The 17,437-nt window shown below is 36.4% G+C and overlaps 2 protein-coding genes across 12 annotated transcripts in view; one reads left to right on the top strand and one right to left on the bottom strand.

Moving 5' to 3' along the window:
- Window positions 1-17,437, top strand: part of LOC105254472 (neurobeachin) — a 182,222-nt gene that overhangs the window by 152,811 nt on the left and 11,974 nt on the right. For all 11 annotated transcript variants that reach the window (XM_025413146.1, XM_025413147.1, XM_025413151.1 and 8 more), the window contains 3 exons: window positions 9,905-10,022; window positions 11,998-12,100; window positions 15,532-15,647. In XM_025413146.1, coding sequence (XP_025268931.1) covers window positions 9,905-10,022; window positions 11,998-12,100; window positions 15,532-15,647 — 337 coding nt within the window. The remainder of the gene's footprint in view (window positions 1-9,904; window positions 10,023-11,997; window positions 12,101-15,531; window positions 15,648-17,437) is intronic.
- Window positions 1,118-2,853, bottom strand: LOC105254448 (protein mab-21). The gene has a single exon (XM_011263127.3). It carries the CDS (start codon window positions 2,451-2,453, stop codon window positions 1,353-1,355), a length of 1,101 nt encoding a protein of 366 aa, XP_011261429.1. The 5' UTR covers window positions 2,454-2,853; the 3' UTR covers window positions 1,118-1,352.

Genomic DNA, 17,437 nt, shown 5'->3' on the forward strand with positions numbered 1-17,437 from the left:
ATACTACATATATGTATATAATAATGATATACAAATTCCCGTCGGAAGCTTTTTGTTAACCGATTATAAACATTAAATCACACGCGAATAACAAATTATATAATATATTACATATAGGTAAACATAATAATTACAATAGTTAATTAAAATAAATTACTTATTTTATATAATTTTGCAAGAAAATTAAAATACTAAAATGTTACTTAAAATGTGTTCATGAAAATATATATTCCATGTGTAGAAATTTGTTTTTATAAAGAGTTTTTTATTGTATAGAACATTAAAGAATATAAAAAAATATTGTATAAAACATTAAAGAATATTAAAAATTGAAGACATCGTATGTCTTAAAAAGTTATCTTTTCATTTTATTGCGATTATAATTTTGATATTGATTTGATTGATTTGTTTGATAATCGAGAAGAAATAATCACATAATATTATCACATTAAATGTTTATATGAGATATTCTATTCGACAAAATTAATTGCACAAATCGCATGTATTGCAACGTGACGTATTATAATAACTATCTAAATATGCTGTGTACTTAACATTTAACTAGTCGCACGAGATAACTATCATGATGCTTATCTTACAGCAATAAATTGTTTGAAGTAAAGCATTCATATATATTATTTTTGAGAAAACTCTCGCAACTTGCTGAAATCTAAGACGGAATCGCGCTGTACGTATATTTCACGGTATATTCAAATTGTTAAATTAATCATAACTTTCTTTTTGGATATTTACAATTCGCACAAATCTATTTATCTATGTATATGAATATATACTTAATCCTATACGTAATTCTTCTCGTCAATCAATTAAACTATTAAATAATAAATAAATAAATTTTGTTTTTTTCCCTATAGTTTGCTAAAGTTAAACTTATTGTTAGTTTTATTTCTACATTTCTACATTTAATCGGCAAAATTTTTGAACATAGATAATATAATCAATTTTAAGGAAACAAAACATAATAGTTTAATATGAAAAAATAGGGCTAAATATTTAATCAATAATAATAGTCACATTAGACTATCTGAATCTAAAAAAAATTAAATATGTGATTATTTACCTAAAAATTGTTATTAATTTGAATCACGATTGTTACTAAAAAAATGCAAACAAAAATATTAATATATTAAGCTGACAAATTAAGAATTATTTGTAACAATGCACCATTTCTAAGCCCTCGACACAAGCGTGTATTAATTAATAACTAATTGTTCGTGATAGTATCGAATAAACACGTAATATACGGTTGAAACAACGTTCTGTTACACGTGTCATCGAGTGATTTCTTGTTCTTCATCGCGCGTTTTCGGATGTTCTCGAGATGGAAAACGCTAAAGTTTCTCTAGCGCGCGGCTGTTTGTGAGCAACTCTCTCGTAAGTCTCCAAACTTGCTTCGCAGCATTCTCTAGACCGCTAGGCGATTTTCCCTTGAAAAGATCGAGATTCGGCAGGAAGTAATGCGGACATCGTCGACATTGCAGGCAGGAAATCAACTGCAAGAAAATGCCATTGATGCGATCGGCCAGGCATCCCTCGTCCCATTCGGTCTCGAGGGGATGCTTCTCGCATTCGTGCAACAGCAGTGTCTTCATGTGATAGCTAGTGACCGGATTTCCGGGCAGATCGAGGTGTCGGTCTCTCAGAGTTTTTAGTATACTGAGACATTTTCGGCGACAGCCGCCCTGTAATAGTCTGGTTTCCGCTTCTGTGAAGGATAATACCCAGGCGTCGCCCTCCATCGCCGATTGCTTGCCTTGAAGCGCGACGCTCTCCTTCGATAACAAGTCGAAGCCTTCCGTTTTGACCTCTGCCACTAGATTCGGATGCGGCCAAGGGATGTGCGGTATCGGCCAGTGAGCGGCAGATCGCGGCCACACGTTGGAACATTTAAACGCCGGTGTAATTTGCACGACATACCGCTCGCGTATACGCAGCTTCACCTCGGTAGTGTCGGCAATCATCTTTACCGAGTCTCTGTAGTTGCACTTGTCGCAGGCCTGGGCTACCAGAGTTTGAAATCGCGAGCGTATCTTTCTAGCTGACAGGTAACCGGATGCGGTGATGAACTCCACCCAGAGGGACATTGACCTTTTGCGTCCGTCGCTGAGTTTCAACACGGCGCAGCCCGGCAGGGTACCATCGTCGACGAAGTTGAAGACACCCATCTGATTCAAATAGAGGACCACCTCGAATTCGCCCGGCGAGATCACCTCGAGGCCCTCGTAGCGGCCGTTGCACTCGGTCAGAGAAGAGATGAAGCGCGGTTCTTGCACTTCGACTTCCTTCAGCACATCCTGCACGACCTTACACACCTCTCGTATAGTCTTCTGTATCTGGCCCATGCGCGCCTGCACCCGCTCGACGTAATACTTGTTCATCTGATACAGCATCTTCGATGGGCCACCCATGATATCTTGTGGAACCAGCATCATGACGAAACTGTCTGCTTCCAACGATCCTGGGGATGTTCTTCCGCCTCGGACGAATGAGCCTCATTCTCTCATATGCATATTCACTCACCGAGCAATGTACTGTCAGGGTGATTGTTATTATTGTCAATCGTTTTTCCGTGCATGATTTTGACAGCTACCGCTTTGATGATCTCGCCTCAATTTTCGAGTCAGGGGGTAGTTCGGGGGAGCGTAGCGAAACTCGCAGTCTTAAAAAAGGTCGCCAAAACGGGTTACGGATAAACGAATCGTGCGTGCCTAATCGTGCGGCAGGTGTTGTACGTGCAACGAGGTATCGGCTCGAGGTATCCGGCGCGCGCGACGACAGAGAGAACGCCGCTGACCACCGGCTGGTTCCACTTCTGTTGTAGTTGTGTTCCTAAAGTCCCGCCTCCAGAAAGACAGGGTCACATGGAGCGTGCGCGTTGGTACCACGCCTCCCTGTACCTTTCCTCCTCCACTGTTCCTTCTTCTGGTCGCTATCGATAGACAGTGATAAACTAAGCTAGCGCGAGTTGCGGAACCGTCTGATATTCCGTCACTAGTAAGTCGATTTCTAGTATATCGATTTTGAGGATATTTCGATCAAATTGTTCTAATTTTCATACAAAACTGCGAATTAAGAAAAAGTAAAATGTAAAAATTACGCATCACGTCACACTCCTCGCAACATCATGTGTAAAGCTTGATGATGATGATGATGATGCTGATGACGTGTGAAAGTAGCAAAAATATTATAAACTAAACTAGACAATTTAAACTTTTATTTAGATTTAAATTTTTTTACTAGTCAAGATATAAGACAGCAATATAAATTAATATTTTGCAAAATGTTTGTTCATTGGGTCAAATGGTTATTCATTGTATTTAAATCAGTAGTTGGTGTTACTTTCACATGCCATGTATATTAGTAGTTGAGACATTCTCCGCAAATGGGTGAGCCCCCGATTTCATGCTACGATAATTCCAGATACGATCAAGTGAATAGATACGATAATGCTCTGTTGAAAGGATCATTTGAATATTGAACATTGGCATATGCATACTAATATATATATGTGTGTATATGTATGTATGTATATATGTATGTATATATATGTATATATGTGTGTATTTATAGAGAAATATGTATGTGTGGAAAGTGTCGACGAATGTTTCCTGCTCTCATTCGGCACGCGAACATAAACGTGCAGCTTCAATTTTGATGAGATGCACATGCATGCATATATACATATATGCATGCACACACATATCCGCAAAGGCAGGTGTGCACGACGAAAAACAGCTTACAAACACGAGATACTAAAGAACCTCCCTTTTATATTACGATCATAAAAACTCATGCCATACAACTATCACCGAAGAATACCGATCGACCAGTCGGATACATCAGATATTCAAGGCGCAAGATTTCGCCGATTAGAACCTCCATATCTTCGGCAAACATCGTTTCCCGACCCGCTCTCGCTCTTTTCAATCCTTTAGGACAGAAAGCAATCGTTGTTGTCAACATGTGTACGCAGAGATATTTTTCTATCCGTTAACGTGAAAAATAAGCCATCTAACATTCTTCATTATTTGTTAACTCCTTTTTTCATTTTGTGCTTAGTTATCAAAAGTACAATCTCAAATTCTATTAAATACTAGGAAAATAGCGGTATTTTTATTGCATTTGATTTACCCTATTACGTCATTCATCATTGTCCGTTGTTTACGCTCCGATTGCTAAAGCTGCGAAGCGAAACGGCGAGTTATGCCAGAGAGTCGCGCCACGTTCAATTCGTGCTCCTCGTTCGTGGATAATCGAATAAAGCTCGGGAATCCAATCTACTCCAAGTTGAAGTGGTAGATTGGTACCCGGTGGTCCCTACTTCGCTTTCGCTAATACGACTTGATTCATGAGTCGAGCACGTGTGTCGTACTCGCGCTCTCTGTCTCGCTCTCCGTGTTTCGCTCTCCCATCTTGCGTCGGTGAGTCGAGGGGTCAAACGTTCTGCTACATCAGCCCTCGCATTAAGGCAGAACCCGGGCTCCTTCCGCCCTAAATGTGCCTTTCATCATCCCATTTCGACTTAATTCGTTTATCATCTGAATTATTTGTATACCGATGTTCTCGCGGCCTTGTTGAGAGATGACGCTCTGCGAAATTAATTTCGATCGGAATCCATTGGATATCTTGGAAAGGTGCAAAATTTACATAACTCGAATATAAATTTGCTAATATAAAAATAGTGTTAATTTTTTTCCTTATAAAAAAAATCAGATTTCATCAGTTTGCATTCGGCGATGATTCGGAATCACTCGAATGTGCATAAAAGAGCAAGTTCGGGCAATCGATGCACACCAAAATATTTCGCTCGGTATTGTGTACGTAAGAGCACTTTTGGTTTCCATTGCGTAGACTCTCGTGTTTCCATTGTACAATATTTCTATCGGGGATCGTGACGTATCTGACGGTCGCTCTGATCTATGCAGACGGCACGCCGAGTCGACCTTGTAAATCAGCTCGAATGAACATCCCCGCGTAATCCCGAGTAATCCGGGACTCGCTCGTTGAGCTTCGGCAGCCGGTAGAAAAACGATGGATACCTTGGAGTACGTATTTCACGGTTTCTTTGTTAAATGGCACGGAAAAAAGATCGTTCCAAATGTCGAGATTTCATCTCGAAAAACTCACCCCAATCATTGCGTAAATCCATCACTGAGAGAAACTACCCGCAAATCATATGATCGAATAACATAGAATTCGTTTATAGAATATAACACATATTTTTTATCAAACGAAAAACGATTACATCCGGTCACATTAGTTGCGATAGAGTTATCATGAATTTTAAGTAGTTGAAACCTGCGTTTAAACATCGATCGTTTACCATGCAATTATCGATAGCAGAGACGCCGGCTGTAATCTCCTTAGCACGGACTAGTAGTTTAGGCGAGCCGTTTGACGCGACAGCCGGCTTGCTCGTTCGCATCTGTTTTACCGGAAGTAAGTCGTATTATCTGTTTTATGATACCTGGGAAAACCTCGCGGGTACGGGTTAATTAAATGGGAAAAACACATCGGTTCTCCGCTGTATACTGGACGTCATTAGGCTTTATCGGCTCATTGCCACCGCGTTCCGTTCGTGCTCTTCGGCGATTTCCTCGTTACACACGTGAAATATATATGCGTGCGTTGTGCTTTTTTATTTATCTTTTTTTGTTCTCGCTGCGGCAAATTTAATGGAACGCGGGACGAGTCACGCCGGTGGTTCTTTGTACGTTACATGCCGCGGTGCATTATCTCCCAGCGATGCTGCGGTAATAAAGGTATGAGAACGCGCACGTGTCACGCATAACTCATCGTCGCTTGGGATCGCCGAATGTCTCGAGCATTAGTCGCCGCATCCACGGAAACAGATGCTGTCTATTTCCGTCAATACGATCTCGACGAGTATGATTTTGTGAAATTCGATGTTCATTTCCACTGCGGTTTACTTACAACATTGAATTTGCATACCTATACAAATTCATATTTCGCATCTTTAAAAAAAAATTACGAAAAATCTGAATGAAAACAAGGAAAAATTAATTCAATACTCACTATTAATGTGTGTGTATTACAAAGCAAAGATACGATTTACAGATTATTTCATACTTTATTCAAAATATTTTTTAAGCTACCAATAATTATTATACTTTCTTTTATACAAATTATCAACCTAATTTATTAAAAAAGCGGGTGACAAGACAAAAGCTTTACGAAAAATTAGTAAACGACTGAGAAGTATACAAACGTAACATTCTCCTTCATCAATCATTCATGCGTTGCACTTTTGCCGTTTGCATCATGATTTTAAGAGAAGTGGCACTCGAAGTGGGGAGGGTTCTCGTAGGCGTCCAAGTGAGTCCGACGAGTGGAGCGCGGCGGGTCCATTATTGTCCGGCGCTTAATCTGTTTGTTGTATACCGCCGGCGGGCTGCTAAATGGTATCCCATTCTATAGTGCACCCCTACGGTGTACGTAGGAGCGGCGAGAGGCTCCCTTGCGAACGCGACACATGTTGTTACATCACGTCGCCCATTGTCGTCGCGATGCAACCCCGGCGCTCCGCTGCGTTCGGGACGGTTTCGGTTGGTGAGAGATGAGCACGGGGACATGGGGAGCTCTAATCGCGTATCACTTGACACTCCATGGCCAGGACCTCTCTTTAACCGCGTGTGGTCTTTGCCACTCGGTCGCTGGTGCCACGTTTTGCGACGTGGAAACGTATTATTTTACGTTCCATCGCATAAGATGCTCCTTTTTTTAGGTGCGACAAGTATGTAGAATGCTGGAAAACGAATATGCTACGTATGTATGCACATACATATGCGGATGTGCGCGAATATCTCATTTTTTCCGTAAAATCGTGCAAATACATAATATTTCATAAATGTTTTTATTTTACATATAAAGAAACGGAAATGTTTATATTTCTACATATGTGCGCATAATTATCATTTATTAGTTTTTTTTTCATATTTTTATATTTCATGTTATATTAAAAATAATTCACAGTTATATATTTCATAAAATATTATAAAAAATATGTTTTGTTAAAAGCTATTTAATAATTCTGATGACTAAACGCACATGAATGTTATAAGAAAAGTTTCGTTAAAGAATTATTAGATGTTTCGTTGATTAATGCGATCGCAAGAAGGCGGAACAATACGTTGTATCTTGCGTGCACGGGGGTTAAACGACGAATGATCCTATCTAATCCGTGACAAGATTTAATGCAGAGTACGTGATATATCTGTAACTGTGGCAGCAGGTATCCAAATAATGGATTCTGAGCCGCGACACGGCCGTTATCAATCTTGAACAGTGTTTGCGGAGAGCTTGCGCAGATCGCCCTAGGGGTTGGCTTTGTGCGTTCGCTCCCCCGACTGGTCTCCGACCTTGCGCGTTGTGTTCATCGCGCACGATGCTTCGAGTAAGATCGCATGACTCTAAAAATCGCGAAAAACAAGAACAAAAATGTTTTATACCTTTAGATAAATATGTTCCATACCTTTTACAATAATTGCATTCTCCTTACCTTTAATAATAATTGCAGAAAGCGTTACATCCGTATTGCACCCCCAATTCTCGCCGACACTCGATACTTTATTACAAATCAATCATGACACTTGTAATCCCGAGAGAGATGAGAGTCCACACATAAGCTGCTTACAAAGCCTACAGATTATAATTTTGACGTGCGTGTGGCAAACCATCGTTAGCGTTTAATATGCAGCTGCTGATTTAGAATATTTTGATGTATTTCTCTTTTTCTTTGTTAACGATGTCAAGTTACTTTTCAAACTCATTCAATATCATCATGCAGTTTACTTTGATGACTTAGCGACGATATTTTTGTGTGAAAATATAAAATAATACATGTAATAATACATAAAATATATAATACATAAAAATACATAAAATGGTACATTTAAATAGAGAAACTCGTTATTATTAAAAAGTTTAGAGCAATAAAAATAGGTGCTATATAAGCAGGAAAAAGATAGTTGATAAATAAATATATTGTTATATAACAATGTATTTATTTGTCAACATTTATTGTCACTTTTTCTGCTCGTATTGATCTATTTTTATTATTCTGAATTTGTTAAAAAATAAATTAATATAAAGCATGAGAATGTATATATTAAATTCGAGAGTTTTCCAGAGTTATATGAAATATTGCATTTTATTAATAATATCGTTCTTTATTGTGATGGTTTATCTATTTACTGAAGTTATATTTATTAGAATTATAAAACTGCTTATCAAAATTGAATACAATGTATCTATATCTATACACTTATCACTTTATTAAGCTCATGACTATATATCTATTAAAAATTTTAACATTTACTTTATAAAATTCTTCTTTGTGTAATTTTTATATAATATATACAATTATGTGTGATGCATGCGCCTTTAATTGAAATCTATGTTCCATTGCTATAAAATTGATCAAGATATTCGTAAAACATATATTTAATTAAGGATAACTATAAGGGTGACTATCAAATTAAAGAATAATAAAATAATCATATATAAATATTATTATTTAATAACTTTTCAATATCAAAGAATTTTAATACATAAAGGTATATTTTTAAGATTATTATGATATTAAAATTAATTCCGTAATTATCATTTCCGCAAACGGATTAACTTGAACAGCAAAAGTATAATTATCTAGTGATTTTATATCTATTAAAAAATTAGACAAGAATAATTCCCCTCAAACGGCATTCTACGTTTAATTGTATTTCGACAATATTTATGATTATTTCATTATTTATTACGATTATTTATCATTTATTTAAATCGATATTGAGATATATTCGACTTAGTACGCTATTACTATTTTTCTTCCTTTTTTATCAAAGCGTAGTTGACAAAAATAAATATTAAGATGTTTTCGAGTGTCGATGCCGACATTGATCCAACGATTAAATCCAACAACAATATTTCTGTGATTACGTTTATATTTATAATAGTCATGTTTTTATCGCAAAGGACAGCTTTTACAAGATTGTAAACAAGATCTTATTGACATTTTTTGATCACAGACTTTTCATAATCAACTGAATGGTTCATTTTGGCGGATTATTTCGAGGATAATTTCATTCGCCGCGCGTAAGGACATCGCGGCGGCATGGTACGTCCTCATTAAGAGGCAAAAATTGAAGGCCTTGTTAGGGGTAGTAAATCGGGATCCTTTATTTTGTCCCTCTTCTTCTCCCTTTCTCTCTTTTACCGTGTTCGCCGATCTTTTTCCTACCATCCTGTTCGTTCTCTCGCCGAATCTTGTTCTTTTTGTTCTCCATCTCTCCCTCTTTTGCCAACGAGATGTTCACGACTCGTTCGAGAGCGCAAGTCCATGAGGTCCTGGGATCGATTCTCGGCTCAGCAGGGGAGGCTCCTCCTACCATGACGGCCATCTTGCAACCAGCAAGTCTCACTATATCACATCACACTTCACTGCATCGAAGTTGCATACTTATATCCAACCATGCGCTCGTATCCTCGGACCATCCTGTTTTGGTCCTCAATCGGCATTTCTGTAGTAATGTCCATGCGCATTATCATATCTTTGTCGGAAAATGATCGTTTAATTAAAAAAGGTATTATTGCAAAAAATAATTAATTTCTAAGTCATATAAATATTTTTTAATTTAGCATTTTATAGAAATAATAAATAATTTGACAAGATCTCAAAAATCATCTTTGTAAAATATGCAAGTTATTATTGCTACATCTGCAAAATGAATTTAATATTATAAATGAAATTTTGTGTAACACAGTCGTAATATTAGATAGATAAATAGAAAGAGATATAATTAATTGTCTTTTCAAAGTTTGATTTGAAAGAATTGATAAAGAAAGCGCGTTTTTATTTCTGTTACAGGTGCTGAAGTATTGCGACCATTTGCACGGAAAATGGTACTTTTCCGAAGTACGCGCAATCTTCTCGCGACGTTACCTGCTGCAAAATGTGGCCATCGAAATCTTTCTCGCCAGCAGAAGTAAGTAATTCCTCTCGTTTCGCTCGTCCTCAATCAGCGCGTCGCTTTTGAGAGCGCATTCCGTTTCTTGTTCGAACTCCGAGCCCTTCTGCGTTATTTCGCGCGACAACGACACGGTTTAATCTGGCGAATGGCAATGGAATCCCGAGCTCGTCGCAAGGTGTGCGCCCGCGCATTACTTTTTACATAATAAATATCTCGCCCGCATTACGATATGCTTTTTTCTAAGATCGGTTCATTATTCGCTCCCATAAGCGCATCTGCTATCATTGCGCAGCGTTACATCGTAAGTGCAGTTTAATATATAAACAAATTTGGGATGGCTCTAAACTTTAGCAAATACCATCTTTAATTAATATAATATACCGCGTTAAATTTATATATATATAATACTAATTTAATGATAAATATTAAGATGATAAAATTTCGCGTGCTAACAAAGTCATTGAATTCGTATTCACGTATTAATTATCGACAATGACATTTTCGTTAACGAGTCTTTGTTCCCGAGGCAGATCACCGTATCCTATAACACATCAACTATACGCGAGATAATTATTTATACCTGCCTTTCGAGGACTCCACTATCCCGCTGATTATTTCTCCGGGGCGCAGATAAATTCCCAGGCGTTCCCCGATTCTAATCTGATCTCGACTTTCGATGCGTCGCGCGGAAACGTTAGCGGTGGAATGTCATCCCTGCGAGGAGTCTTCGTCGTTCATTAAAAAATCAGTTGAAATGCGCGTTCATTAGCCCGATGTTGGATCGCGTTTCTTCTCGATAAATCGTCAAACAATAAAATAGAGAAGGGATTACTTTATAACGCGGTCGTGATGTAACTTTTCATCGCTGGATCACATTGCCCAAAATTATCAATTATGTATGAAAAAATTTTCTTGTAAACATAGTAAAATTTGTTGATCTAGTGAAACATTTCTTACGATTCTTGCTGTTTGATATGCTATACTATCCACTCACATATCTTACGTTATCGAACGTTCGGGATGTCATAAATAAGGAGTTTCTAAGATAAAATGTATGATTGTATTCAATGCTGGAGCATCTGCGCATATTGGCAATACCAGTATGAATTTAAAGAAGAACAGCTGGAGAAGCGCAATATACATGGAATATTTTATAAACAAGCGCGCGTGCGTGGATAAGAAATAATAAAAACTTAATATCTACGGAAATACTGAAAAGATCGATTAAATTAATCGATTTAGATTACTCGAAAATATTTATGCGATATTTATTAAAATCAAGTATAGGCTAACATTTTCTACTTGTTAAAAGAAAGAAGAATATTGGCTTTATGTAAAATAAGAACATTTGATTATGTTTCATTTACGATATACATATATTGCATACATATAAGAGTTGAACGATTAAATTTCCTTCATTTTTAATTAAAATTAAATCATATATATTACTTTTATACAAATAATTCGATAAATTACAAGAAAGTATTTATAGAAAGTATTTATAGAAAGTATTTATATATCTATCTTCTCGGACATTACTCTTCGAACTCTCGGAAATATCGCAAAACACATTTTAAAAAGAATCCTTTTCTCGTTTTTTTAATATTATTTGGAAGATACAAATTAATTTATTGTAAGCGTAGTTATTATACAATAAATTACACAATATTATATTTATTAATTTATTAATTTATTATTGCAGCATGATATTTTAATATTAATATCATAATTATATATATGATTAAATAATGATAATCTGGCAGCATTTAAAAGACTAATAATCACTTTATATTTTTGTCAGCTTTATTAAATTATAATTTAAATGAGATTTTATCATATATTCTCTCTCTCATAAATATATGTCACACACTAAGAAATTGAAAAAATAGATTATAATAACAAGAACTCTGTCATTCATTCTTTAAATGATTGACATAGCTAGAAGTCAGACTCCCCTATAATTCGCCGTTTAACGCCTTTTTGTCCACAGCCTCGATCCTGTTTGCGTTCTCGGACCAGGCGACGGTGAAAAAGATGATCAAGGCACTACCGCGAGTCGGCGTTGGCATCAAATACGGAATACCCCAGACTAGGTAAGCGATAACTGCTTAGAAACGAGAGGAAGGAAGCGTTTCTGTCATTCCATGGTGATCTCGGAGTTTGCTCCCAAATATGTTCGTCACATCCCTCTTTTCTTTGTCCTTTTCGGTAAAACGACTCTGCTCAGGGACGGATTCTCTTGAGAAGTGCTTCTTTCTACAAATATTTATCATTTCCGAAATCTACAGTAGCATATAAATGTAAATACGAATGTGAGGATAAATTAGTTTCAATCAATAAATCGAGTGAAAAAACAGTTTGAATATAGAATATTACATAGTGCTTCACTCTTTCTCTCTCGGCTACTTTAAAAAAATGGCAATAAACATCGGTTATATGTCACTAAAATAAATGATAACTACATTTTATGTATAAAAATATTTTTTACGATATTTTTTTTATGATATTTTTTTACGATATTTTTTTACGATATTCTAATTACAGATGCTGCATATAGATTTGTATGTTTATATATTTCTACTATATTCTTATGGAGATATTTTTCGTTTTAGCAAGTATTTTTCTACTCGTCAAATAATGTATTATTTATTAGCACATATATTATCTCTACTTTGCTAAGCGTTGTTAAATATAGAGACGTATCGCTTTATAAATATATATCAAGAAATCAAGCTATTTATATGCAGCAACAGCGAAATTTATAGCTGTGTCGCAAATTTATATATTATATATTTTCATAGTTATTTTATATCTTAATTTTATATCTTATACTTATTTGTATTTTCTCATAATACTTACTATACATTTAGAAAAATGCAATTGCAACTATGACAACAATTTTGTAGGTGCGAAAAATTAACTGAGGTAGATAACTAATTAGCAAATATCGCATATACTTTGCACTTAATCATTCTAAATGACAGAGATAGAATTTATATCTGAACTGTTCATAAAAATTTAGAAAGAAAGCCTTTCTGTGATGCCTATTCATGTTAAAGCTGATCATTTATTTTAAAATTTAATTGTGGTACATAGAAAAATTGTTTCTCACAAAACTTGCTCGAAGTACGGTATGGAAATTAATATTTAATTAATACAATGATATTTGGCAATGGGACTTAAATTTGCTAGAAGATATTATTAGAATTTATGGCTATAAATTCTACATATTACACACAATATTTTAACAAATATAAAAAATAGTAATAAATTTTTGTTATGACACTTAGAATTCTACGTCAACAAAATAATTTTTTGAATTTGAAAGAACGAAAATATGATAACATATAAGCGAGTATAATGAATAAAAATCAAAAGTGCAAAATTCGTCCCTGCAAAACATTGTTCTTATATTGAGAAGAGAGAGAAAGATCCTCGCAGGATACCAAGCCTTCAAGTCGGCAAAAGTTGGCGGCGACAACAGAGGTTCGCGTATCCTTGTTTCGACTCATCCATTAGAGCTCTTCTATATACGAGATAGTCGGCGAGAAGGATACATCGGCCATAAATATACGACGGCGAACTCCGACGTTTCTGATCTTGAGAAAAGGATTCCTGGTTAAGAAAAAAATAATCTCTCTTTCTTTCTGTCGATATATAAAATCCACGCGTTGTAATGCAGCAAAAATTGCGTTGCAAAATAAATTCATAGATAAGAAAATTTTTAATTAATGTTCAATTAACGCATCGCATTATTTGACATTATTTTGAAGAAATATTACACTTTTATTGTTCAATTAATTTAAAAATTGCAATTTAATAGAAGCTTTAAGTAAAATTTTATCACAATTATTAATGTAAATGTAATCCTAATTATTAATGTATGTTCTTAATATTAATAATTGAAATCTCATGCAAATGTTGCAAATTAAATCATCAAGTCATAAAAAAAAGATTTTTATTAAAATTTAATGAGAGGAGCATATAACATGCTTGGCATAAGAATAACAGCTTTCCAATTTTATATATCAGAGCATGTCGATAAGAATTATTCATTACTATATACATAATGATAAATACGATATAAATTAATTCATGTAATGACTTCGGGAGAATTATGGAACGTCATGTTGAAAAGTGTGGTTGCTGACATGCAACTGTAAAGAGTTATATTTAATTAAGCTACTGTGCCCTGAAGTCATGAATTAGTATACAGTCTTAATTGGTAAAAGATTCTACTACGATTATTATTTATAAAGGGATCGAAATTTTTACGCAACGGAAAAAATATCAAGGATATAACTTCGGTATAAAGCATTGGCGTTTATATCTTTATTTATTAACATCGTAATAAATCGATAGTAATTAGGCATTTCCTTTAGCATATCAGTTACACGTTAATTTACATTTACTGGCCTTGCTGTGAACATTAATCTACTCCACAGGTAGTGCGAAGGATGTAGAATCTTATAATCGAGCCTCATCCAGGCGCGACAACTCGTTGTAGATTTATATACATACTTCATATACATTTATTCCAATTACGTTCGTTTATTTTATGGAAAAATCTAATAAAAAAATATACTTGATATCTTTTCACAAGAGAGAGAAAGAGAGATTACATCTCGACAATTATGCTTCGAGAATTGCAATCGGTGTTTCACCGATCGCAATGGAAGTTTTCACGCTTGCATGAAATTTACGCGAGATGCGTCTCAGGAATTGAATTTATGTGTCCGGTCGTCATCATACGTGCTCTTTTAACGCGTCCCAAGGATGGACGCCCGTTAAAGTCTCCGTATAAATCCTAAATCAACGATCTTCGCATTCATAAAGTCGCACAACGAGCTTTATGGCGCGAACGCAAAGTGCGGCGAGCGCGTTCTAACGTAATTGCTCTTACGAATTGAGACCGACTGGTCTTAATTGCGTATCAAAGACGATGCACTGCTCGTTTGATTCGGCAATTAAAACGGCGAGACGCCGAGCAGCGACACTGTGGTCTCGCACTGTGGCTTGCAATTTAGCATAATTATGCCAGTTTCGCGTTAAATTATAAGTCGTTTCGATTATGAACATATGCTTCATTGTTAGTGTAGCATCGGTGCATTTAATTACATGCATATGGATGCTCTTATTTTCATGCGTCTACGTAATCTTTTATGCTTTAATGAGCGGACATTTCAGATACAATGATAAAAGTAGGTTGAGATAAAAAGATAAATTTTATATTAATTATAAAAATATGAATTATAAAACTTTTTAAATGACATTAACGATGAAAGACATTGTTATCATTATCATGATAACAAATGATGGAGCAAATGTGCCTACTTGCTTATTACTTCTATTAGAATTGAATATTAACTAAGCAATTGAAAAATTATTATACTTATATACTTACTTTATGCATTAATTATATATTAATATTTTAGACATATCAATTAATATTTTAGATTAATATTTTAGATTTGAATATATTACATGGGTATTTATAATTTGTAAATTTTAATTTATTTTATAGACGAGCATCGTTGATGTCACCGCGACAATTGATGAGAAGCTCCAATATGACTCAAAAGTGGCAGCGTCGAGAAATATCAAACTTTGAATATCTAATGTTCCTGAATACAATTGCCGGTAAGTACATGAATAATTTACATAAATATAAATCTCGATTGAGTGAAATAGTCGACTGATTTCTGTTCGATAGAGAAATTTCGAGCGAGAGTAGCGAAGATGTCGGGTTTTTTATGGTTGCACACGGGCGGATGGAGACTGTCGCGCCGCATTAGGGATGTTCTCAATCAGCCCTGTGTTCCGTTAGCTACCCCATGCGAGTAATCCCAACCTCCCAAGCCTCGGTAATCCTCTCCCAAGGGACCCACCACCGCCCTTCCTGCCCTGCTTTGCTGAGGGCGCGTCTTTGTTTCTCTTCGGTTTAATATCCGCTCCCTCGCGCGTTCATCGAACCAAATCACGAAATTCGAGATGCCGCCGTCGTCTCGTGCACTTTTTAATGGGACAACTTGGACGCCCCTTCACAGATCACGACGGGACTCAGCCAAGCGCATCGCCATTCCAATCACCTTGCTGGCATTTCTTTTTTCCATCGAAGCGTGCTCTTTTTCTCGAACGCAACACTTATCGAATATTTAATGATATTTACGCGCAATATAAATTTACTCGCGTAGTGCTTTTATTATCTCGTATTTGTGTATGATGGGATAATTTATCTTTACTTTCACGGAAGAGAAGATTCAACGCGCGCATCATTTGTCTTTTATATTACACGCGGCAAACTTGGGAGAAACAAACGTATCATCAAACGATTCTCTCCACGTGCCGCAAGGTTCATCGACTCCCAGGAATGATCGATCTCTCACTGCCCTTCTCTCCCCGGGCAACGTTTCTTCGATAATAATCGTCGGCGCGATAGTGCGATCCGGGCGGCACGTCGATCGTCGCTGATCGCAGGGATATTAACCGGCCGCAATTTTTGTAAACAAAAGTCCGGAGGTTTTAGGCCACTCTCGCCCTTTATAAGTTGTACCGCCCGCGTGGGATTTATGCGCGCCCACGCACGCACCCGGTGCTTAATGGCGGCGATGAACACGGATGCATAATTATTCGCATTTCGGCGCAGCGCGCCGAGATGCCCGCGGGGGTGGCCGCGCCGGGTATTTACGACGGTTATATATTAATTGCTTGAATAAATAGCCGTGGGTAGCATTGCTGCCCGCAACGTCGAGAACGGTCGATCTGCCGCCGATCGGCGGAGGAGGTAAGGGAATCGAATGCGAAAACGAACCGGTCGGACGCGCCGCGCCGCATCCCGATCGCGAGGTTTATTTGCTCGCGCCCGCGCATCGGTTTATTAAAAATTAATGACAGTGAATCCGATGTAAATACGATAGCCCGCACGTGTAGCGCAGAGTGGACCGCGAAGAGCGATCGTCGAAGACGGCGGCGATCGATATATTTCTCTGTAAGGGAGAGCGTTGCTTGAAACTCGAACGAGATATGCTATCGGAGATAGAATGACAAATGGTTTTTGCATTAAAAATATCTCGACATATATTCCAGTTTTAATTGTTCGGAGAGATAAGGTGCTCGAGAATATTAATGCTTGGAGAATATTTAAAATGGTACGAGTATTGTTATATCAATATATATACATTTCAAGTTTAATTCTTTTCGATATATTCAGCTTCTTCAGGTGCATTTTGCGGATGCAAAGGTATTTTTAATTAATTTCTTTATATTCATTTTTAAATCTATTTATGTTTCTTTTCAAATAATTGTTAAATAGATAAATAAAAAGTGTAGATATAATCCGGGATATTAATTAATTGATATTGCAACGATACAATTTGTATAATAAATATATTGACGCATACTAGTACTTTTGTATATAACTGCCGCATTTA

Source organism: Camponotus floridanus, unplaced genomic scaffold, assembly GCF_003227725.1.
Source record: "Camponotus floridanus strain SB8 unplaced genomic scaffold, Cflo_v7.5 scaffold61, whole genome shotgun sequence".
Taxonomy (NCBI): Eukaryota; Metazoa; Arthropoda; class Insecta; order Hymenoptera; family Formicidae; genus Camponotus; species Camponotus floridanus.

What these genes read in the sequence shown, in the direction of transcription:
- LOC105254448 (XM_011263127.3), bottom strand. Translation starts at nt 2,453, where the DNA reads ATGATGCTGGTTCCACAAGATATCATGGGTGGCCCATCGAAGATGCTG.